The 24,916-nt window shown below is 44.4% G+C and overlaps 1 protein-coding gene across 3 annotated transcripts; it reads left to right on the top strand.

The window, feature by feature from the left end:
• On the top strand, positions 1-21,699 carry LOC121582535 (phosphatidylinositol 4-phosphate 5-kinase type-1 beta-like). 3 transcript variants are annotated; one of them, XM_041898406.1, is made up of 14 exons: positions 1-94; positions 5,439-5,495; positions 13,247-13,377; positions 13,756-13,873; positions 14,083-14,235; positions 16,320-16,616; positions 17,380-17,573; positions 17,737-17,817; positions 17,924-17,972; positions 18,051-18,135; positions 18,412-18,549; positions 18,681-18,804; positions 19,022-19,109; positions 21,377-21,699. In XM_041898406.1, exons 2-14 carry the CDS (start codon positions 5,439-5,441, stop codon positions 21,392-21,394), a joined length of 1,533 nt encoding a protein of 510 aa, XP_041754340.1. In that variant the 5' UTR covers positions 1-94; the 3' UTR covers positions 21,395-21,699. The 3 variants fall into 3 exon arrangements, with proteins under 3 accessions (XP_041754340.1, XP_041754341.1, XP_041754339.1); XM_041898407.1 differs by having other exon boundaries at positions 21,372-21,699; XM_041898405.1 differs by lacking the exon at positions 21,377-21,699 and having other exon boundaries at positions 19,022-19,219.
• The last annotated feature ends 3,217 nt before the right edge of the window (positions 21,700-24,916 follow it).

The following is a 24,916-nucleotide window of genomic DNA, read 5'->3' as shown; positions in this document are numbered from 1 at the left end:
ACCACAAGCCTTCAAACGAGCCAGAAACAATGAAACCTGGTTCCAAAGTTACCCGTCTTTGTCTTTTCATTTGACAACGACGATCATATTCAAGGTAAGGACAAACACATATTTTATAAGCGAAAATAATGTGTTGTCTTCTTGTCACCTATGTATTTGTCACCACCTGAAGATGTCGGTCATATTGTTGGTGCCGCCACCTGCCGATGTTTTGGGCGTCAATTGAATACGCTACTTTTTTTGTTTCATAAAACAACTTTTCTATTCTTGACATAGTCTTAGTTCGCACTGCAAATCACTTCTCTTTTGCAGTTGTTGAAATAGCCATTTCAAGCAGTCTTGGTAGGATTGTCTTTCATCATTGCAATGCAAGCTATTGATGATGACACAAGAAGCTGACTTGCTTAAGCCGCGTTCAAAGCAACTGGGAACTCGAAAGTCTCCGATTTCTGTTGATCAAGGCAACTGAACTCTGAAAAAACGAGCTCGGACTGGGAAAAGTCGGGTACTTGGTCCTCTTTCTAGAGCTCCGACTTTCCGACCTGAAGATCGCTAACGTCATGATTTCCCAGTTGTCCTGAAAGCACCATAAGGCCTAACCACAGGAGGAAATACATCTGGTTTGTCACTTCCCCATAACCTGACAAGAGAAGGAACTACACTCTGTAGAAGAATGTAGGCTACCCACGATTGTTTACCTGTTCATGCATAATTATGACAACTATGAATATGATTAGCCTGTGATAAAAGTATACACAATTCAGTAAACCAGTAACCTGAGTTGTTCACCTGCAAATTATATTATGTAATAACAGGACATGATGCTTACACTATTTTGGCTCTGACTGCCTTTCAGCATTCAGGCATCAGATATAAACCAGATATTTATATGAACTTATACTTGCATTGAATAGTCCCCATGAACAGACCTTAATAGGATTGCATTCAGAGATTTCTTTGTTCACATTTGGCAGGGTTCCTCCCTCTGGTTAATCTGATCTCCTGCCACCTTTCCTACAATTCTTCTAGTCCATTGTTTGCTTAGGTGATCTCGTGCCTTATTTGCGTCATTTCTTCTCTGTTCTCGCCCTCTCCACACACCAAATGTAAATATTTACTTTTCTATTTTTTATTGCATCCCTTCTCCCTCACTCATAAAGAGGCATTGTCCCATGTGGCTGACTTGGTAGAGAATGCTGCTTGCAACGCCAGGGTTGTGGGTTCGATTCCCACGGGGGACCAGTACGAAAATGTATGCACTCACTACTGTAAGTCGCTCTGGATAAGAGTATCTGCTAAATATGTAATTTGTGTGTGTGTGGACCATATTTGACTGTGGCATGGTCAACAAATCTTCAGCTCAGATAAGAGTGCCCCAGTACTAGCATTATACATCAACCCTTGAATGGCATTCAATCTAAAGTCTGACCAAGCACAACATTTATTTGCATCATTGTTTTTGATGGGGAGAGCCTTTCACGACTGGTAAACTCTTAACACTCTTAAATTGTTCTAAGTAGAATAGCAATGACTGATCAAAAGTTGCATGTTTTTACTCACGTTATGCTGTACATAATGTAATCCAGAGATGGGCTCATGAAGAGCAATTTGAGGGCAAAACAGGAAAAATACCACACTATAACTGTGATACCCTAAGCCCTTACCATTACCCCAACACTCAAACCGTAACTCTGACTATAGGTCCCACTGTAGTCCTGTTTCTGCATTTACATGATTTGGTTCTGACACATTATTTTATACATTTAACCAGTTTGAACTGAAACCCCATCATAATGAAAGGCTACCACACACCATTCACAGTACATGAGTCCAGTACAGTGACAAACAAGCAGGGAATGTGAGCTATGGTAATCCTATAAACCCTTACCCACTAGGCAAAGACATCTATTCCACGTTGGTTCAACGTAATTTCATTGAAATGGCGTGGAAACAACGTTGATTCAACCAGTGTGTGTGCCCGGTGGGTATGAAATGGTCTGATTTAGCTCTGATCACAATGATTGTTCGAGAATGCAATCTCACCAGACATCTCCAAAGAATAAAACACTTCACACACAGTTTTACACTTCACACACAGTTTTGCACTTTGAAGCAGGTCCATTAGATGCATATTTGATGATTGGCCCCAGTCAAATTTATGAACACTGAGATGCTTGCCTGAGGCAGTCACTTATGTTAGCTACTTGGAAATGTGAGTGGTTCATGGGTTGGTGATGAAGCAGCACAATAAAATACTTACAGTGGGGAAAAAAAGTATTTAGTCAGCCACCAATTGTGCAAGTTCTCCCACTTAAAAAGATGAGAGAGGCCTGTAATTTTCATCATAGGTACACGTCAACTATGACAGACAAAATGAGAAAAAAAATCCAGAAAATCACATTGTAGGATTTTTAATGAATGTATTTGCATATTATGGTGGAAAATAAGTATTTGGTCAATAACAAAAGTTTCTCAATACTTTGTTATATACACTTTGTTGGCAATGACACAGGTCAAACATTTTCTGTAAGTCTTCACAAGGTTTTCACACACTGTTGCTGGTATTTTGGCCCATTCCTCCATGCAGATCTCCTCTAGAGCAGTGATGTTTTGGGGCTGTTGCTGAGCAACACAGACTTTCAACTCCCTCCAAAGATTTTCTATGGGGTTGAGATCTGGAGACTGGCTAGGCCACTCCAGGACCTTGAAATGCTTCTTACGAAGCCACTCCTTCGTTGCCCGGGCGGTGTGTTTGGGATCATTGTCATGCTGAAAGACCCAGCCACGTTTCATCTTCAATGCCCTTGCTGATGGAAGGAGGTTTTCACTCAAAATCTCACGATACATGGCCCCATTCATTCTTTCCTTTACACGGATCAGTCGTCCTGGTCCCTTTGCAGACAAACAGCCCCAAAGCATGATGTTTCCACCCCCCATGCTTCACAGTAGGTATGGTGTTCTTTGGATGCAACTCAGCATTCTTTGTCCTCCAAACACGACTGAGTTGAGTTTTTACCAAAAAGTTCTATTTTGGTTTCATCTGACAATATGACATTCTCCCAATCCTCTTCTGGATTATCCAAATGCACTCTAGCAAACTTCAGACGGGCCTGGACATGTACTGGCTTAAGCAGGGGGACACGTCTGGCACTGCAGGATTTGAGTCCCTGGCGGCGTAGTGTGTTACTGATGGTAGGCTTTGTTACTTTGGTCCCAGCTCTCTGCAGGTCATTCACTAGGTCCCCCGTGTGGTTCTGGGATTTTTGCTCACCGTTCTTGTGATCATTTTGACCCCACGGGGTGAGATCTTGCGTGGAGCCCCAGATCGAGGAAGATTATCAGTGGTCTTGTATGTCTTCCATTTCCTAATAATTGCTCCCACAGTTGATTTCTTCAAACCAAGCTGCTTACCTATTGCAGATTCAGTCTTCCCAGCCTGGTGCAGGTCTACAATTTTGTTTCTGGTGTCCTTTGACAGCTCTTTGGTCTTGGCCATAGTGGAGTTTGGAGTGTGACTGTTTGAGGTTGTGGACAGGTGTCTTTTATACTGATAACAAGTTCAAACAGGTGCCATTAATACAGGTAACGAGTGGAGGACAGAGGAGCCTCTTAAAGAAGAAGTTACAGGTCTGTGAGAGCCAGAAATCTTGCTTGTTTGTTATTGACCAAATACTTATTTTCCACCATAATTTGCAAATAAATTCATTAAAAATCCTACAATGTGATTTTCTGGATTTTTTTTCCTCAATTTGTCTGTCATAGTTGACGTGTACCTATGATGACAATTACAGGCCTCTCTCATCTTTTTAAGTGGGAGAACTTGCACAATTGGTGGCTGACTAAATACTTTTTTCCCCCACTGTATTTTGTCATTGTTTTTCTCAACACAATGTGAGTGTAAAATAATTGCTTTCCAAGATTGAGAGCGAGAGAGAGCCTTACGTACCTCTCTGGCTTGGGCTGTGCTGTGTTGTGAGGAACTGTGGGGCAGAAAGGGGCTATAACTCTCTACTCTGCTGACTGGACCCCTCAACACAACCCTTGATCCCAATTAAGGAGGATTGAAAAACCAGTGGAGGCTAAATCTCCCCCAGGGACATTCAAAGCTCTTTCAATTAGGCTACCTCTGCCCAAAGAAACAAAACAAAACAACAAGTAGCACCAAGGTAAAGCTGCTTGGTGAAGTGGACATGAGACCCATTGTTATATGGGCTTATTAATGATTCATCAATCATGATTTAAGGTCTCTGCCTATTTGTTGACAAGTATTATAGTTGTCAACATATAGGCAGAGACTTTAAATCATGAATTTCAGACGTCTTCTTGGAATGTCCCTGGGGGAGATTTAGCCTCCACTGGTTTTTCAATCCTCCTTAATTGGGATCAAGGGTTGTGTTGAGGGGTCCAGTCAGCAGAGTAGAGAGTTATAGCCCCTTACTGCCCCACAGTTCCTCACAACACAGCACAGCCCTAGCCAGAGAGGTACGTATGGCTCTCTCTATCTCTCTCTCTTTTTCTAGACTACAAGATGCCATAGGTATTGGACACTAGCAGAAACTATGGAACATATGCAGAAGACTTTGGAATATACTGTGTGGCTGGGAAAGGAAGATTGTTTGTTATGGAAGATGCCTTTCAGAGCTGAATAACATTCTCACAGTGAAACCTCAAATAGATTTAGTTCTGGTGTACTTGTTTTGACTATTGATGTTGGAGCTAGGAGATATTTCAGATTTTTGGTCACCTGAGTACTCTCTTGACTTCGTTTGTTATATTTGCTACAGTACAATGTATTTTCAGCAAGCTGATTGCAGAAACCTCTTCATTATGTCGATGGTGATTAGAAGATAAACTTTATGGACAGTGGGATAATAGATAAAGATGTTTTGTGTGTTAGCTATAATGATATACAGTGCTGATCATTTTTTTGGACTTGACTATCTCCTCTAGGAAGTGTGTAACTGGGATATGCAGTAATTGCAAAATATTTGATATAGAAGCAGCCCTCATATCACATAATTTATTGTGTCAGTATGAAAAATGTATGCACTCACTAACTGTAAGTCGCTCTCGATAAGAGTGTCTGCTAAATGACTAAAATGTAAATGTAATGGAATAGGAACTCTCCTGTTTCCTGTTTTTTATGCTTAACAAAAGAACCAGAATGATGGCCTAAGAAGTTTTTCCTAGCCACTGTGCAACTGCCTCTTAGGCGGCATTGCTTGCTCTTTAGAATCTTAGGCTGGATATCTGAACAGCAATTTGTGACAACTGCTGTATAAAATTTGATTATCAAATACATTTGATTGCTGGTTAATAATGACATAACATAACCATGATTAGAATATAATACATCTATTAGTACATAATGTTAGAGGGTGAAAAGGTGTATACTTGAACTTGCTCGTAAATTAATCTATATTCTTTCTATCCAAAAGATGGCAACAACAACCACTGAAAGTGGAGGAACCAGTGGGTCAAAAGACTACAAAAAGGTATGGAGTCTTTGGGCCCCGGTAATTCATTTATACTGTATTGCATATAGAAACAAACCGGATGGACATCATGAAAATGATCGGAGAGGTTGAGGGTAGAGGAAGTTCAGGAGTAAAAACTAAATAGAATTATTGTAAAATTGACTGTGTCCATAAAATGTATATAGTATGTATAAGCTGGAAGTAGAGGCCTAAGCATTGTTGTTCACTAGTTTACTCCAATTAGGGAAGGGGTGGTGGGGTTGGTAGGTGATAAAGGGAAATATATTTTTAAAAAGGAGATATATATATGAGAAAAAAAAACATATGGGGGATTGGAAGTGATGCAGACAATTACATTGATGGAAGTTACAATCTATCTGCAATATTAAAGCTGATCTACCCCCTAACAAAAAAAATAATGTACTGAGTGAACATGGTCCCATTGGTGAACTGAGCTCCAAGAAGGATTACTGCCATTCCTCTGAATATTGGGCAATGCTTTGCCCTCACAAGACTAGAGATGGTGGAGTGTTACATAACGGTGCTCAGTCTGTTTGTGCTTGCTGACCAAACCAAATGTTATTTGTCATGTGCTTTGTAAACAACATGTGTAGACTAACAGTGAAATGCTTACTTCCCAACAATGCAGAGAGAAAAATAGAAAAATAATAAAGTTAATAACACGAGGAATAAATGCACAATGAGTAATGATAACTTGGCTATATACACAGGCTACCAGTACAAAGTCGATGTAGAGGTAATTGAGGTAGATAGGTACAGTACATAGGTAGGGATAAAGTGACTAGGCAACAGGATAGATAATAAGCAGCAGCGTATGTGATGAGTCAAAATAGTTGGTGCAATGGGGGGTCAATGCAGATAGTCCAGTCCAGGTAGCTATTTAGTTAACTATATACAGTTGAAGTCGGAAGTTTTTCATACTCTTAGGTTGGAGTCATTAAAACTCGTTTTTCAACCACTCCACAAATTTCTTGTTAACAAACTATCATTTTGGCAAGTCGGTTAGGATATCTACTTTGTGCATGACACAAGTAATTTTTCCAACAAATGTTTACAGACAGATTATTTCACTTATAATTCACTGTATCACAATTCCAGTGGGTCAGAAGTTTACATACGCTAAGTTGACTGTGCATTTAAACAGCTTGGAAAATTCCAGAAAATTATGTCATGGCTTTAGAAGCTTCTGATAGGCTAATTGACATCATTTGAGTCAATTGGAGGTGTACCTGTGGATGTATTTCAAGGCCTACCTTCAAACTCAGTGCCTCTTTGCTTGACATCATGGGAAAATCAAATGAAATCAGACAAGACCTCAGAAAAATAATTGTAGACCTCCACAAGTCTGGTTCATCCTTGGGAGCAATTTCCAAACGCCTGAAGGTACCGTGTTCATCTGTACAAACAATAGTACACAAGTATAAACACCATGGGACCACGCAGCCATCATACCGCTCAGGAAGTAGACGTGTTCTTTCTCCTAGAGATTAACGTACTCTGGTGCGAAAAGTGCAAATCAATCCCAGAACAACAGCAAAGGACATTGTGAAGATGCTGGAGGAAACAGGTACAAAAGTATCTATATTGTGATGTCACGAGAGGCTGTGTCCTGGAGGGACGTTACATCCCCCTGAGGTGGCTGCAAACCCAGACAGCTATGGCTCCATCTGCTGGTATGGTCGGGAACTCCAACCCTCTGTGGCCAATCTTCCCACGCAGCTGAAACCAATCAGGGGCTGATAAGCTGGAGTTGTTTTGGAAGGGAAGACACACGGTCTGGAAGGTGGGCTGGGAGAAGAAGAGAATTGTGTTATAATTTCGTTAGTTGCCGAAGACCTTTAATAAAAATCCTTGTTTTGGTTGAACCTGGACTCCTTGCACTACTTGGGGAACCCCGCTGGAAGCGGTAGCCTCTCGTGGCATCACAGATGGTGGAGAATACGGGCACGCTCAAGCGTTAATAGTGCATGTCAGAGGAGGATACCGAAGGTTTGATCACCCAGTTTTCCAAGTTGGCCGTAGGCTCCCCGCACGACTGAAATGGAGGACATATTGAAAGCCCCTTGTTGCTGGCCAGCAAGCCCAGATGCAAGCAAACGTGGCTCTCTTGGAGGAGCAAAAGAAAGCCAACCTTCTGAAGGCAGAGGAATTGCAGTTGCAGAGACAGAGGGTGGTCCAAAATACCCGCCCAATAAAGGCAAGTGACTTTATATCTAAGATGGGAGCTACCGATGACATTGAGGCATACCTGCATGCATTTGAGGCCACGGCCACTAGGGAAGCCTGGCCCAAGCAACAGTGGGTTGGTCTGTTAGCCCCCCTTCCTAACCGGGGAAGCGCTGAATGCTGTCCGGGACCTGGGCCCTGACCAGGTTACTGACTATGATGCCCTGAAGTCTGAGATCCTCAGCAGATATGGACTCACAAAATTTGGTATGGCCCAGCGCTTTCACAGTTGGACCTTCCAACCAGACCAACCTCCTCGGGCGCAGATGCATGAACTTGTCCCGAATCGCAAGGAAATGGCTGGATCCGCAGAGGAATACAGCAGCGGCGGTGGTGGAGGCCGTTGTGGTGGATCGTTACCTACGCGCCCCTGCCTTATGAGGCAAAACGGTTCATCAGTCAACAGGCCTTGACCACGGCTGATCTGACCGTGGAAGCTGTGGAAAAGTACCAGGCCACAGCGGAGATGCTGAATGCTTCCCGAAAAGACCCCAGGAGTGCGGCCCCACCACAAATGGGAAGGACCCGTCCAAAGGACCCCAAGGTCTCGAACCCAGCCACGGCAGGACTTATCCCGGCTCCAGGGGGAGCCAGAACCAGGCGGGTCCAAGAAGAGTACACCAGGAGGGGGAAACTCGACAGTGTTACCGGTGTGGGGAGATGGGACATATCTCCTGGCAGTGTGGGAAACCAGCCGATGAACCTATGCCCACTGCGGAGTCCTCCCAGCTCAGCACCCACACACCGGGTTGCCTCGCTCTTGGGAGTCGTAGATGGCGGCCCAGATCGACCCCCCCACCTGCCCGGTAACTGTGAATCACCATGATGTGGAGGCCTTACTGGATTCTGGTAGCCGGGCCACCCTGGTGCGTAGGATTTGGTGGGCCCAACGTGTCTGACCCCCGGGGAAAGTCCTCCCAGTTTCCTGTGTCCATGGGGACACCAGAGAATACCCCATTACTGAACTTACAATGACCAGCACACGGGGAACCATACACACGACGGCGGGGGTGGTTTGATTCCCTCCCGTCCCTGTCCTAATTGGACGAGACTGCCCAGCCTTTTACCCACTCTGGAGAGAGTCTCAGGAGAGGATAACCCGAGTACCTCGGAAACGGAGAGGCAAGACTCATCCTGGGAAGGCTCCGGTGCAATCCTCCGAGTTACTCACTCCCGCCCGGGCTCTGATAGGGATGGCAGGTGCCCAGACCGACACCGAGACTGGTCCAGATACGGGAGAAGAGAACGCAGCCCAGGAAAGTGCTCCGTTCTCCAGTGAAGAAGACGTCCCAGGCACCCAAGAGCTTCCCCCTCTCACAGGCCAGTATGGTACGGCTCAATTACAAGATCCTACTCTTGCAAATGCCTTAAGAAATGTGCAGGTATTAGAAGGTGTAGTGTTAGGTGATAAGACAACCCCTACTTACCCCCATTTCGCAGTAAACCGGGGGTTAGTATATCAGATAGTCAAGAAAAATGAGGAAGTGCATGAACAGCTCTCGTGCCACAGCCCTATCGGGCCACAGTACTCAACCTAGCCCACACACACACCCGCTAGGGGCCCACTTGGGGGTAGAGAAGACTAAGGAAAGAATCATGCAACGTTTCTTTTGGCCAGGAGTACACAAAGAGATAGAGAACTACTGCCGTAGTTGCCCTGAGTGTCAGCAGGTTGCGCCAAAGCCCACATATAGAAACCCGCTCATTCCCTTGCCCATTATCGAAACTCCTTTTGAGAGGATTGGATTAGACATAGTCGGGCCCTTACCGAAAAGTGCCAGGGGACATCAATACATTCTGGTCATTCTGGACTATGCGTCCCGGTACCGGAGGCCATTCCGCTGAGGAAGGCTACATCCAGACAAATCGCCAAGGAGCTGTTCCGTCTCTCAACTAGTCTGGGAATCCCAAAAGAGATATTGACGGACCAAGGGACTCCATTCATGTCCAGGGTGATGAAAGAACTCTGTGCTTTACTGAAAATCAAACAGCTGAGAACCTCGGTCTACCACCCCCAGACAGATGGCCTAGTCGAACGCTTTAACAAAACACTAAAATCCATGCTGCGAAAGCGGTAGGGGAAGATGGGCGCAACTGGGATCAGCTGTTACCATACATATTGTTTGCGGTGAGAGAGGTACCTCAGTCTTCTACTGGTTTTTCACCCTTTGAGCTCTTGCTTTCCTACAGACCCAGAGGACTGCTCGACGTCGCCAAGGAGGCCTGGGAGGAGCAGCCATGCCAACAGCGGACACTGATCGACCATGTAGGGGCTATGAGGGAGAGAATGAAGGCCATCTATCCCATGATGCGGGAACACATGGAGGCCAGTCAGCGGCAACAGCAAGCCTCCTACAACAGATCTGCTCAGCCCAGGGAGTTTAAGCCGGGGGACAGAGTGCTGGTCCTGGTGCCAACCGTTGAGTGCAAATTCCTGGCAACCTGGCAAGGACCATATGAGGTCATTGAACGCATGGGAGAAGTAAACTACAAGGTGAGGCAACCAGATAAGAGGAAAACTGAGCAGATTTATCATGTTAACCTTTTTAAAGAAGTGGCACGCCAGAGAGGCGCTGTTTAGCTCTCTACCCCCACAGAGACCCAGGAACCGGCGTGAGAAGAGGTTCAGCTGGGTCCAAATCTGTCCCCACATCAACGACAGATGGCCCTGGAACTCGTGGAGCAGAACCAGGATGTCTTCTCCTCCCTTCCCGGTCACACAGAGGTGGTCCAACATGAGATCCGCACCATGCCTGGCCGAACGGTAAACCAGCGCCCTACCGCGTGCACAGAGGCTCGTAAAGTGGTTATACAGAAGGAGGTAAGGAAGATGCGGGAGTTGGGAGTAATCGAAGAGTCCCACAGTGCCTGGGCAAGTCCCATAGTACTAGTTCCCAAAGCCAGACGGTTCAGTACGATTTTGTAATGACTATCGAAAGTTGAATGAAGTGTCTGAATTTGATGCATACCCAATGCCTCGTGTCGATGATTTAATAGACTCCTTGGGGCATGCTCGTTTCATAACCACTCTTGATCTCACAAAAGGCTACTGGCAGGTGCCCTTGACCCCGCGTCTAAGGAGAAGACAGCCTTTGCCACCCCGGGAGGGGCTCTACCAGTATACCCGACTTCCGTTTGGTCTCCACGGGGCACCTGCCACGTTCCAACGCCTGATGGATCGAGTCCTTGCGCCCCACAAGAGGTACGCAGCGGCTTATTTGGATGATGTGGTTATACAAAGTCAGGATTGGGCCAGCCACCTACCCCCGGGTACAAGCGGTGCTGGATTCGCTCAGGGAAGCAGGGCTCACGGCAAACCCCAAGAAGTGCAAGGTGGCCTTCAGTGAGACAAACTACCTGGGGTACACCATTGGGCGGGGGTTGGTCAAACCACAGGAAGCCAAACTGCGAGCCATACAGGACTGGCCGCAGCCCATCAACAAGAAGCAAGTAAGGTCATTTTTGGGCCCGTGGCTACTATAGACGCTTTATTGCAGATTTTGCTACCATAGCGGCACCATTGACGGAGCTGACGACCAAACGCCACTCACGAATGGTGAAGTGGAACCCTGCGTCGGAGGCGGCTTCGCAACCTGGAAGCGAGCACTCTGCTCCAGTCCGATCCCTGGTGGCACCAGACTTCAAGAAGGAGTTCATGGTCCAAGCGGATGCTTCGGAGGTGGGTCTGGGTGCTGTCCTCACCCAGGCACATGACGGGGAAGAACATCCCATTCTCTACCTAAGCAGGAAGTTACTTCCAAGAGAGAAGAACTATTCAACGGTGGAGAAGGAATGTCTGGCTGTAGTCTGGGCCCTGGAGTCCCTTCGGTTCTATCTCCTGGGCCGACGTTTCATGGTGGTATCTGATCACGCCTCTGCAGTGGATGGCCAAGAACAAGGAATCAAACAGTAGAGTAACCAGATGGTTTTTGAGCTTGCAACCGTTTAACTTTTCGGTTGTCCACAGGGCTGGCAAGCACCACGGAAATGCGGACGCCCTCTCCGGCGTGATGCCTTCTTCACTGCCTTTACCCAGACGAGGACGTCGGTCCCGAGGAGGGGGGATGTGTGATGTCACGAGGCTGTGTCCTGGAGGGACGTTACATCCCCCTGAGGTGGCTGCAAACCCAGACAGCTATGGCTCCATCTGCTGGTATGGTCGGGAACTCCAACCCTCTGTGGCCAATCTTCCCACGCAGCTGAAACCAATCAGGGGCTGATAAGCTGGAGTTGTTTTGGAAGGGAAGACACACGGTCTGGAAGGTGGGCTGGGAGAAGAAGAGAATTGTGTTATAATTTCGTTAGTTGCCGAAGACCTTTAATAAAAATCCTTGTTTTGGTTGAACCTGGACTCCTTGCACTACTTGGGGAACCCCGCTGGAAGCGGTAGCCTCTCGTGGCATCACAATATCCACAGTAAAACGAGTCCTATATCGACATAACCTGAAAGGCCGCTCAGCAAGGAAGAAGCCACTGCTCCAAAACCGCCATAAAAAAGCCAGACTACGGTTTGCAACTGCACATGGGGACAAAGATCATACTTTATGGAGAAATGTCCTCTGGTCTGATGAAACAAAAATATAATTGTTTGGCCATAATGACCATCGTTATGTTTGGAGGAAAAAGGGGGCGGCTTGCAAGACGAAGAACACCATCCCAACCATGAAGCACGGGGGTGGCAGCATCATGCTGTGGGGGTGCTTTGCTGCAGGAGGGACTGGTGCACTTCACAAAATAGATGGCATCATGAGGAAGGAAAATTAGGTGGATATATTGAAGCAACATCTCAAGACATCAGTCAGGAAGTTAAAGCTTGGTCGCAAATAGGTCTTCCAAATGGACAATGACCCCAGGCATACTTCCAAAGTTGTGGCAAAATGGCTTAAGGACAACAAAGTCAAGGTATTGGAGTGGCCATCACAAAGCCCTGACCTCAATCCTATAGAAAATGTGTGGGCAGAACTGAAAAAGCGTGTGTGAGCAAGGAGGCCTACAAACCTGACTCAGTTACACCAGCTCTGTCAGGAGGAATGGGCCAAAATTCACCCAATTTATTGTGGGAAGCTTGTGGAAGGCTACCCAAAACGATTGACCCAAGTTAAACAATTTAAAGGCAATGCTACCAAATACTAATTGAGTGTATGTAAACTTCTGACCCACTGGGAATGTGATGAAAGTTATAAAAGCTGAAATAAATAATTCTCTACTATTATTCTGACATTTCACATTCTTTAAATTAAGTGGTGATCCTAACTGACCTAAAACAGGGAATTTTTACTAGGATTAAATGTCAGGAATTGTGAAAAACTGAGTTTAAATGTATTTGGCTAAGGTGTATGTAAATGTGAGTTACATAAAGCCCCCCCCCCATTGCACTAACTCTTTTGACTCATCACACACGCTGCTGCTACTGCTTATTATCTATCCTGTTTTATATGTACATACTGTATCTACCTCAATTACCTCTGCACATCGACTTGGTCCTGGTACCCTGTGAGAATATGATGTTTGTGTGGTCCCAGCCCACAGCGGCTGCCCTGAAAGGAGCCATTCAGCTGGGCATTGGGTACGCTGTGGGGAACCTGACATCCAAGCCTGACAGAGATGTACTCATGCAGGACTTCTACATGGTGGAGAGTGTCTTCCTACCCAGGTACAGTACACAGCACGGGCATCACTCAGCACAAATACAGCACAAACCCTGTAAAAGAAGCATATCTAAACCTCATTGGTCAGATTTTCCCATTGATACAGAAGTCCCTTTCACTGCAAAAGTGTTAACTACAACATTTAGCGTGACCCTCTAAGCTTCACTGAAAGACGCACATCTGTTGTGGCATCTGTTAGGCACTGCTTATCACCCAACTGATGCTTAGTGTACACTTCAATAGTTTCCTTGCATCACTCAGTCAATATTCTCTGTTGCAAATGTATATATTTTCAGTCATAAATGAGTGTTTGTATATAGATGTATAGGGCTGTTGTTGTTGTACTAACACTAATCTGTTTGTGTGAAAACGTGTGTCGTCAGTGAGGGGAGCAACATGACACCAGCGCACCACTTCCCAGACTTCCGTCTCAAAACCTACGCCCCTCTCGCCTTCCGCTACTTTAGGGAGCTCTTTGGCATCAAAGCAGATGACTACCTGGTTAGTGTGGAAAGCCCTTCACAGAAAACACACCTACACACCATGTTCTTCACTGATAATACAGCATACAATCATGTAGCAATTCACCCTGTTCGAGTTGTCCATGATGTATCAATAAGAGCACAATTTGTTTTGTTAGTTTGATACTTCCTTGTTGCATTCCTGTCTATATGAATGCATGTTAATAGCTCTTCCTGTATGAATTCCAGTACTCCATCTGTAACGAGCCTCTGATTGCGCTGTCCAACCCCGGGGCCAGCAGTTCTTGGTTCTACCTGACCAGCGATGATGAGTTCATCATTAAGACTGTGCAGCATAAAGAGGCTGAGTTCCTGCAGAAACTCCTTCCTGGTTACTACATGGTGAGCCTCTCCCTTTACACAAACACCATTCCTGGCACCATAAATGGGGCAATTCTTATCTCTAGTGCTTTCAGGAAATTCCAATTCATAGATCGTAAAGTATTATTTAAAGATTTTTTAACCTCCCGCTTTGGGCTGGATGTGTCAATGTGTAGTTCATTCATGCAGAATTACTGTCTTACCTCAATTAGTCACGAAATCTCTAGTTTGAAAGCAACTGTTTTCTGGAAGTTGTGTGGTGCCATTTTGAGTACTGCAAGTTTGGCCCACACGGGCCAGCCAATGAGCTTCAGCCCCTCACCATTTGAGTGACAGCTAGCAAGATGCACATTGACGAGTAGCACAGTGAAAGAAGAAGAAGAAGAAGGCTGGCCTGCCCAGCGTTATCCAGTGAGGTTGCATGGTGGGCCCAATGGCTCAGTGACACAGCAGAGAGTGCGAGAGAGAGAGAGCAATGACGTGCTGCACATACACTACCAGTCAAAAGTTTGGACACACCTACTCATTCAAGGGTTTTTCTTTATTTGTAATTTTTTTTACATTGTAGAATAATAGTGAAGACATCAAAACTATGAAATAACACATATGGAATCATGTAGTAACCAAAAACGTGTTAAACAAATCAAAATATATTTTATATTTGAGATTCTTCAAATGGCCACCCTTTGCCTTGATGACAGCTTTGCACACTCTTGGCATTCTCTCAACCAGCTTAATGAGGTAGTCACCTGGAATGCATTTCAATTAACAGGTGTGCCTTCTTAAAAGTGAATTTGTGGAATTTATTGAACTTAATGCATTAGAGCCAATCAGTTGTATTGTGACATGGTGGGGGTGCAGTCGCAAAAACCATCAAGCACTATGATGAAACTGGCTCTCATGAGGACCGCCACAGGAATGGAAGATCCAGAGTTACCTCTGCTGCAGAGGATAAGTTCATTAGAGTTACCAGCCTCAGAAATTGCAGCCCAAATAAATGCTTCACAGAGTTCAAGTAACAGACGCATCTCAACATCAACTGTTCAGAGGGGACTGTGTGAATCAGGCCTTCATGGTCAAATTTCTGCAAAGAAACCACTACTAAAGGACACCAATAAGAAGAAGAGACCTGCTTGGCCGCTTGGCCCAAGAAACACGAGCAATGGACATTAGACCGGTGGTAATTTGTCCTTTGTTCTGGAGTCCAAATTTGAGATTTTTGGTTCAAACCGCAGTGTCTTTGTGAGACGCGGTGTGGGTGAACGGATGATCTCCGCATGTGTAGTTCCCACCGTAAAGCATGGAGGAGGAGGTGTTATGGTGTGGGGGTGCTTTGCTGGTGACACTGTCTGTGATTTATTTAGAATTCAAGGCACACTTAACCAGCATGGCTACCACAGCATTCTGCAGCGATACGCCACCCCATCTGGTTTGGACTTAGTGGGACTATCATTTGTTTTTCAACAGGACAATGACCCAACACACCTCCAGGCTGTGTAAGGGCTATTTTACCAAGAAGGAGAGTGATGGAATGCTGCATCAGATGACCTGGCCTCCACAATCCCCCGACCTCAACCCAATTGAGATGGCTTGGGATGAGTCGGACGGCAGAGTGAAGGAAAAGCAGCCAACAAGTGCTCAGCATATGTGGGAACTCCTTCAAGACTGTTGGAAAAGCATTCCAGGTGAATCTGGTTGAGAGAATGCCAAGAGTGCGCAAAGCTGTCATCAAGGCAAAGGGTTGCTATTTGAAGAATCTCAAAATATATTTTGATTTGTTTAACACTTTTTTTTTTTTTTTACTACATGATTCCATGTGTGTTATTTCATAGTTTTGATGTCTTCACTATTATTCTGCAATGTAAAAAATTGTACAAATAAAGAAAAACCCTTGAATGAGTAGGTGTGTCCAAACTTTTGACTGGTACTGTATATGACATAGTACGCAATTTTCGGAGACCTGTTTTGGCTCGTGAGCGCTACTTTCAGAACTACTGGCTAAAGATTATGTAAATATTCCAGAAAGTCTCTTTATTTAAGTGTAACACTTGATCATGTTCTCAAATATGTACATTTATCTGTTTTTCCCTCTTGTTTTATGTCAGAATCTGAATCAGAACCCGAGGACACTGCTACCTAAGTTCTACGGCCTGTACTGCATCCAGTGTGCTGGGGTCAACATCCGTCTGGTGGTGATGAACAACGTGTTGCCCAGGGCCCTCAAGATGCACTACAAATACGACCTGAAGGGCTCCACTTACAAACGACATGCCTCGCGTAAGGAGCGTGCCAAGTCCTCGCCCACCTTCAAAGACCTGGACTTCCAGGATATGCTCGAGGGCCTGCACTTTGATGGTGACACGTACAGTGCCTTGATGAAGACTCTGCAGAGGGATTGCAGGGTGAGGCCACTCGTAGTAGATTCACTTACATATTGGCATTGTATATTCAAAACAGGAAGGCTAGTCAAATTGGTGTTGTCACAGGGAAATAGTAGTTCCTTCAGTAGCATTGGGTTGGCTATTTCGCTGACATCATTGAACTTTCATTTACATTTACGTCATTTAGCAGACGCTCTTATCCAGAGCGACTTACAAATTGGTGCATTCACCCTATAGCCAGTGGGATTACCACTTCACGATTTAATATTACGTAAGGATGACAGGCCTCTTCTCCATCACCTCAAGCCCTTCTGAATGACCTCATTAGTACTGTATGTTGTTTGATTAGTGGGAAAGCACAGTAGACCCCTCAACAGGGATTACTTTCAAGAACAGCCCAGAGCAGAGCACCTGACTCATTAAAAGGCTTAGGAACTGGACTGAGGCAGAATAACAGTCACCCAACACAATGTGGTATGTAGGCAGTATAAGCCTACAGTAAATGTGTTCGGTAACCCAGGCACTGAAAAGGCCTTTGTTTAGAGGAGTTATAGCTTCACATCATTGTTTGGTCAGGTGTTGGTCAGGTGTTTGGTCAGGTCACGTGGAGACTTCAATTAAGAGGATTGTTTATTAAATGGAACAAAATGTGGTCATGTTTGTGCTTTGTTCACATGTAGGACCAGGAGTCCTTGACCAGAAGCATGTGTACTGCATGTGTTGCGGCCCTTCTATGTTCCTGTCATATTCATGTGTGTGGATTGTGTGGTCATGTCTCGGTCAGGTCCTGGAGAGCTTTAAGATCATGGACTACAGTCTCCTGCTAGGGGTGCATGTTCTGGACAAGTGTCTGGAAAGGGGGGCCAGGGGGGACAGTAAGCGCCTCAACGGCCAGAGGGTCCTCTACTCCACCGCCCTGGAGTCCATCCAAGGGGAAGGGGACGGCAAGGTTGCAGAACCCGTGGCAGACGATGACACGTGAGCGAACATTCATCTTCATAAGGCCCTTTAACTAATGACATATCACTGACTACACAATGAGTCATTGTAAACGTTAGTACATTGTATTATTCACACCATGATGTAGTCATGCACTGCATAGCAGCTGTGAGATGTAAATTCCTTTTTAATCTATTATCAGAATGGGTGGAATTCCAGCAAAACACAAAGATCAGAAGCTGCTGATCTTCTTAGGGATCATTGACATCCTCCAGTCCTACAGGTAAGCGCTTCTCGTTGGAACCACTGTCAGCAATGCCATCAAGAAAAACGGATCTATGTTACACGTAACGTAACTTCTCTATGTAACATCTGTGCTTCTTTTCAAGGTTAATTAAGAAGGTGGAGCACTCCTGGAAGGCCCTTGTACATGATGGGGTAGGTTAGTGTGGGTGTGTGATTGTGTTCATATTCCATTTGTCATCGTGGCCTGACACCTGTGTATGTTTGTTTCAGGACACAGTGTCAGTTCACAGGCCCGGTTTCTATGCAGACAGATTTCTGAAGTTCATGGGTGGCACTGTATTCAAAAAGATCCATCGTAAGTGACTTCTTTCACTCAAACACACTCAACTGGTTGCCTCGTATCCTTTATATATCATATTTCCCCATTCATTTGCTTAATCATTTCACTAATAATAATATAATAATAAAATGCAATTTAGCAGACGCTTTTATCCAAAGTGACTTACAGTCATGTATGCATACATTTTTACGTATGGGTGGTCCCAGGGATCGAACCCACTACACTGGCGTTACAAGCGCCATGCTCTACCAATTGAGCTACAGAGGACCACTAATGCTCTCTCCCTCTCAGCTCTAAGAGGAGCGTCCTCCAAGAGGAAGAGGAGCTCCATCCATGCGACGAGGTCAGCCTCCCAAGAGGTGCTGTCCCCCCAAAAGGAGGAGAAGGATGAGAGGAAGGCCCAAAGCATGGAGAGCCTGGACAGACAATGTAGTCACCCTTTACTATAAACTACGCAACCCACAATCTATTGGGCCTGTACACAAACACACTTCTCACATCATGCAATCTCTGCTTTATCCTTTCTTGACGTTTTTTTGTATTTCTGTTTTGTACAACAGTAATAAGTTCCTCCAAGCACCCTGACCTAGTCACGCTCCCTAAAAGTTTAAAGCAGGCTGTTTCCTTCTCCTCCTCCGCTCTTGAGACTATCAAGAAAGACCTTGAGGAGCACCTTGAGAATAGGTACAGTGTCAACTGCACATACAATGTTACACCTTCAACACCCTGATTGTACACTGCCCCACTTCATATACACCTCACCCCTTCCTTAACCACCTTGCACCCATATACAGTACCTTTTCAAGGCTCATCTCTTGATGGAATCAACAGTTTGTTCTGTAAGACAGTGATGGAGTTATTATCTCTGTTGTCATTGTTACTCTTCCCACTGTCTCCCCAGTGCCTCTTGTACGTCTGTGGCCCTGGATGACACTGTCCCCTCTCCCCCTACCCTGGGCAGCCAAGACTCTGTACATGATGTCTACTTGGTGGGTGTACACAATACAATATGTATTTAGTTATGTCAGTATCTGCTTAGCAGAGCATATGAGCGGAGTGGAGCGGGAGCGAGCGTGGAGCGTGAGCGGACGGATTTTGAACAGAGCGCAGAGCGGCATTTTTAAAAGGACGGAGCGTCGCCCTATGTCCCGCTCCAATTTCGCTCGCTCACACCAAGAGTCTGAAGCATGCTCAAGCCTGACCCAGAATCCATCTGTTTAATTTAATTTGTGTCGTCCAAGAATTTGTATTTTATAGAGCGAGGAGCAGCAGCAGCAACAAGAGAAAAGCGTTGAGGAATTCAAAAGTTTATTCACTGCAGGCAAAGGCCCAACCATAACAAGGGAGAGAAAAAGAGAGCTGGATGTAGCATTTTAAAAAATGATTTTCATGGACTATGAACAGCTGAGTAAAGGAGAACGCGAAGGGATGCAACACTTCGCCAGCGCAGCTCAACCGGGCTACACCCCCCCCCCCCAAGAAACTATGATAAATCAGTACTTTACTTTGTCAAATTTACATCTGAGATGTCCCATTCACATGCTTCAGCTGGCGATCAAAAACGCCATTAACGAGCACGACAACATTAATAGGCTGTTAGTGAAAGTCGGGCACCTGGTGAAAAGTGTACGCAAGAGCACAGAGGAAACCGACCAATTAGGTGTCCGCCCCACAAATGCCTGCGCCATTCGATGGAGCAGCCAGCTGCGGATTATTCAGTTGTTCATCCGGTTGTTCCAAAAAGACCCGTTATGGCAAAACAAACTCAAGTCTAATGTTGCTAACATCACCCTGAATCAAGTACCGCAGCTGACGCACCTTGTCCGTGTGCTGACACCACTAGCAGACCTCACAGACAAAATGCAGAAGGAGCTGGGGAACCTGGGGATGATCCTCCCTGCTGTCACATAAATCAAATCCCTGCTCACCGATTACACTCACGCTGCACTTCCAATGGGCATCGCTGCTTTTGCAGAAACATTGGCAAACAACGTGTCAATTCGCTATGGAATATACTATACTGATTAACATCTCATTTTAGCATCAGTGTTAGATCCCCGTTTCAAGACAGAATGGATAATCCGAGATGAGTCTGTATGCAACAAATTCGGGGAGATAAAGTAAGGCTGTGGTTTAAGCTAAAAGTGAAATACATGCAGATTTCGTTCCTTTTTTTGGGAGTGAGCGGGGCGATTTGAGTGGAGCGCGATGCAAACTGCGTTGAGCGCTGAGCGATAATGAGCGGACTGGCCTGATGTGGCTTTGAGCGGGGGGAGCGGAGGGGTGAACAACTCCGTGAGCGAGGAGCTGAGATTCTCACCGCTCCACTCCGCTCATATGCTCTGCTGCTTAGTAGAATATGGATAGTAGAATATATATATTTTCCATTCTCTATGAAATCATTGCTTGTGTTTATCTCTATGATATCATAAATATTCCATGCCCTTTGTGAAGTCACTGATGGCCCCAGTCGTTATTCGATAGAACGTCGTGACAACCTGCGATTACCTAGGTTACCCCATTGGCTCACAGCAAAAACACAATTTTCTTGTCTGCTTGTTTTAGTCAATTACAAAACTACATTTAAGAAAAGTACAACATGTCTAAAGATTACCGTAGGTCGGGATTTTTGATCTGGCTACATGTACGTTGAACACAGCAACTTTTCGGCATGCTTCGTCAAGCTCTTCCCAAAAGATTAATCTCCGATGACGCAAACTAAATTACATGCTGTTTGATTAGCTAGCTAGCCAGCTATATGCTAAATGGATAGGCTACTGTCACGTATCTGAAAATACATGATCAATTGATGTTTACTGATCATGAAAAGCATGCAGTTACTTGCTGTATAACTCTGATAGAGCTAAATGTGCTCAATTGTTTTGCATGGAATAATTAGAAATGTGTATTTCAAGAGGTAGCTAATAATATTACAATCAAATAAATTAACATTTATTTAACAATCCCTTGAAAACGGCACATAGTTGTCAATGGTTTTAGCGAAGTTGGGGGTCTCCTTGCCCCCCAGCAGCTAAATCGAAAGCTCTGCACCGTATTGTGACGTTTATTGATATTACCTATTTCCTGTAAATTTCCAATTCAACGTTTCACTGTGACATAATCAGCATCGCTTTTGTTCTTCTCTATGACAATCCTCTGTGTGAAATCACTGTTTGTTTGGTAATTTATGACGTCATCACCAACAGTGCTCCTCTCTGTTACATCACTGATACTTAACCTCTGTGTTCTAGTGAAGACTGGTGGCAGAAGATGAAAAGTCCAATCCAACAGCACCACAAAATAGACAATGACCTCTAAGCATCAACTGCACAACAAATGCTATCATGACAGCACTCCTCTACAAACTGTCCTGCCTTTAAAGTCATGACCTGCACTATGAAGCTGCTTTCTCCTGCTACAGTACACTTTTCTGCTACTTTAACATCAGGGACAGTCTTAAGGTTTTCAGATGGAAACTACTAGCAACAGTCACATAGGCTGCATTTACAAAGGCAGCCCAATTCTGACCAATCAGGTCAGCTCTGAAAAATATCTGATGTGAATAGATCTTGATGTGATTGGTCAACAGACCAATTAGTGGAAAAAAATATCAGAATTGGGCTACCTGTGTAAACGCAGCCTGTGTGGAGCATGTCAAATCACTTCTATTCATTGCTTTTCTAGCAGAGCTCTATTTGTATGCACATCCATGTGATTGATTCTGACTTTTAATATTGACATACAGTTGAAGTCGGAAGTTTACATACACCTTAGCCAAATACATTTAAACTCAGTTTTTCACAATTCCTGACATTTAATCCTAGTAAAAAGTCCCTGTCTTAGGTCAGTTAGGATCACCACTTTATTTTAAGAATGTGAAATGTCAGAATAATAGTAGAGAATTATTTATTTCAGCTTTTATTTCTTTCATCACATTCCCAGTGGGTCAGAAGTGAACATACACTCAATTAGTATTTGGTAGCATTGCTTTTAAACTGTTTAACTTGGGTCAAACGTTTCGGGTAGCCTTCCACAAGCTTCCCACAATAAGTTGGGTGAATTTTGGCCCATTCCTCCTGACAGAGCTGGTGTAACTGAGTCAGGTTTGTAGGCCACCTTGCTCGCACACGCTTTTTCAGTGCTGCCCACACATTTTCTATAGGATTGAGGTCAGGGCTTTGTGATGGCCACCCCAATACCTTGGCTTTGTTGTCCTTAAGCCATTTTGTCACAACTTTGGAAGTATGGTTGGGATCATTGTCCATTTGAAGGCCCATTTGCGACCAAGCTTTAACTTCCTGACTGAGGTCTTGAAATGTTGCTTCAATATATCCACCAAATTTTCCTTCCTCATGATGCCATCTATTTTGTGAAGTGCACCAGTCCCTCCTGCAGCAAAGCACCCCCACAGCATGATGCTGCCACCCCGTGCTTCACGGTTGAGATGGTGTTCTTCGGCTTGCAAGCCGCCCCCTTTTTCCTCCAAACATAACGATGGTCATTATGGCCAAACAGTTCTTTTTTTGTTTCATCAGACCAGAGGACATTCCTCCAAAAATTACCATCTTTGTCCCCATGTGCAGTTGCAAACCATAGTCTTGCTTTTTTATGGCGGTTTTGGATTAATGGCTTCTTCCTTGCTGAGCGGCCTTTCAGGTTATGTCGATATAGGACTCGTTTTACTGTGGATATAGATACTTCTGTACTTGTTTCCTCCAGCATCTTCACAAGGTCCTTTGCTGTTCTGGGATTGATTTGCACTTTTCGCACCAAAGTACGTTCATCTCTAGGAGACAGAACGCGTCTCCTTCCTGAGCGGTATGACGGCTGCGTGGTCCCATTGTGTTTATACTTCCTTACTATTGTTTGTGCAGATGAACGTGGTACCTTCAGGCATTTTGAAATTACTCCCAAGGATGAACCAGACTTGTGGAGGTCAAAAAAAATATTTTCTGAGGTCTTGGCTGATTTTCTTTTGATTTTCCCATGATGTTAAGCAAATAGGCACTGAGTTTGAAGGTAGGCCTTGAAATACATCCACAGGTACACCTCCAATTGACTCAAATGATGTCAATTAGCCTATCAGAAGCTTCTAAAGCCATGACATCATTTTCTGGAATTTTCCAAGCTGTTTAAATGCACAGTCAACTTAGCGTATGTAAACTTCTGACCCACTGGAATTGTGGTACAGTGAATCATAAGTGAAATCTGTCTGTAAACATTTGTTGGAAAAATTACTTGTGTCATGCACAAAGTAGATGTCCTAACCGACTTGCCAAAACTATAGTTTGTTAACAAGACATTTGTGGAGTGGTTGAAAAACGAGTTTTAATGACTCCAACATAAGTGTATGTAAACTTCCAACTTCAACTGCATCACTAATAATAATGTTCAAATCTCTGAGGCTGGATCCCTGAAAGATGAAATCCATCCATTTTTATTTAAATTTGAAGCATAAAAAAAAAAGTATATACATGCACAGAGACATTCTCTTTTTTGCAGAAATGAATGAAAGTAAATAATCTAAAATAGGACAAGAAAATACTGTATTGGGCCAATGCTTTATTTACATAAGATACCTCTGAGACCCCAGAAATCAAGTCACATCACAATCAGTGCAGTAGGGGACACAATGTAGTTGCCAATCAATGTTCAATTACTTGAATTGGTCAAGATTGTAAAACAATGCCATGGTGAAAGAATACCATCCAAGGCGTATGTTATGTCGCTAACGATTTGTGAATATGCCATATCAATTGTCTTGCATTCATGATCACATATTTTATAATGTATTTCATGTAGGTGTAGTCCTATTAATGATCAGTCATGATTATACATTTTCTTTGTGAAATGATGTATTTCAAGATCATTAAATGTACAGTTGGCCTAATTATGTACAGTACCAGTCAACTTTGGACACACCTACTCATTCAAAGGTTTTTCTTTATTTTTACTATTTTCTACATTGTAGAATAATAGTGAAGACAAACTATAAAATAACTCATGGAATCATGTAGTAACCAAAAAAGTGTTAAACGAATCAAAATATATTTTCTATTTTAGATTCTTCAAAGCCTTGATAACAGCTTTGCACACTCTTGGCATTCTCTCAACCAGCTTCACCTGGAATGCTTTTCCAAGAGTCTTGAAGGAGTTCCCACATATGCTGCTTTTCCTTCACTCTGTGGTCCAACTCATCCCAAACCATCTCAATTGGGTTGAGGTCGGGGGATTGTGGAGGCCAGGTCATCTGATGCAGCACTCCGTCACTCTCCTTATTGGTCAAATAGCCCTTACACAGCCTGGAGGTATGTTGGGTCATTGTCCTGTTGAAAAACAAATGATAGTCCCACTAAGCCCAAACCAGATGGGATGGCGTATCGCTGCAGAATGCTGCGGTAGCCATGCTGGTTAAGTGTGCCTTGAATTCTAAATAAATCACTGACAGTGTCACCAGCAAAGCACCATCACACCTCCTCCTCCATGCTTCACGGTGGGAACCTCAAATGCGGAGATCATCCGTTCACCTACTCTGTGTCTCACAAAGACACGGCGGTTGGAACCAAAAATCTCAAATTTGGACTGATCAGACCAAAGGACAGATTTCCACCAGTCTAATGTCCGTTTCTTGGCCCAGGCAAGTCTCTTCTTCTTATTGGTGTCCTTTAGTATTGGTTTCTTTGCAGCAATTCGACCATGAAGGCCTGATTCACACTGACTCCTCTGAAGAGTTGATGTTGAGATGTGTCTGTTACTTGAACTCTGAAGCATTTATTTGGGCTGCAATTTCTGAGGC

Source organism: Coregonus clupeaformis, unplaced genomic scaffold (assembly GCF_020615455.1).
Source record: "Coregonus clupeaformis isolate EN_2021a unplaced genomic scaffold, ASM2061545v1 scaf0448, whole genome shotgun sequence".
Lineage (NCBI taxonomy): Eukaryota > Metazoa > Chordata > Actinopteri > Salmoniformes > Salmonidae > Coregonus > Coregonus clupeaformis.
This window is presented reverse-complemented; position numbering and strand designations above follow the sequence as displayed.

Coding starts and splice junctions, on each gene's coding strand:
- LOC121582535 (XM_041898405.1), top strand. CDS start 5,439: ATGGCAACAACAACCACTGAAAGTGGAGGAACCAGTGGGTCAAAAGAC. Junction 13,874..14,082: donor TCAAAGCAGATGACTACCTG/GTTAGTGTGGAA, acceptor TATGAATTCCAG/TACTCCATCTGTAACGAGCC. Junction 18,136..18,411: donor TGTATTCAAAAAGATCCATC/GTAAGTGACTTC, acceptor TCTCCCTCTCAG/CTCTAAGAGGAGCGTCCTCC.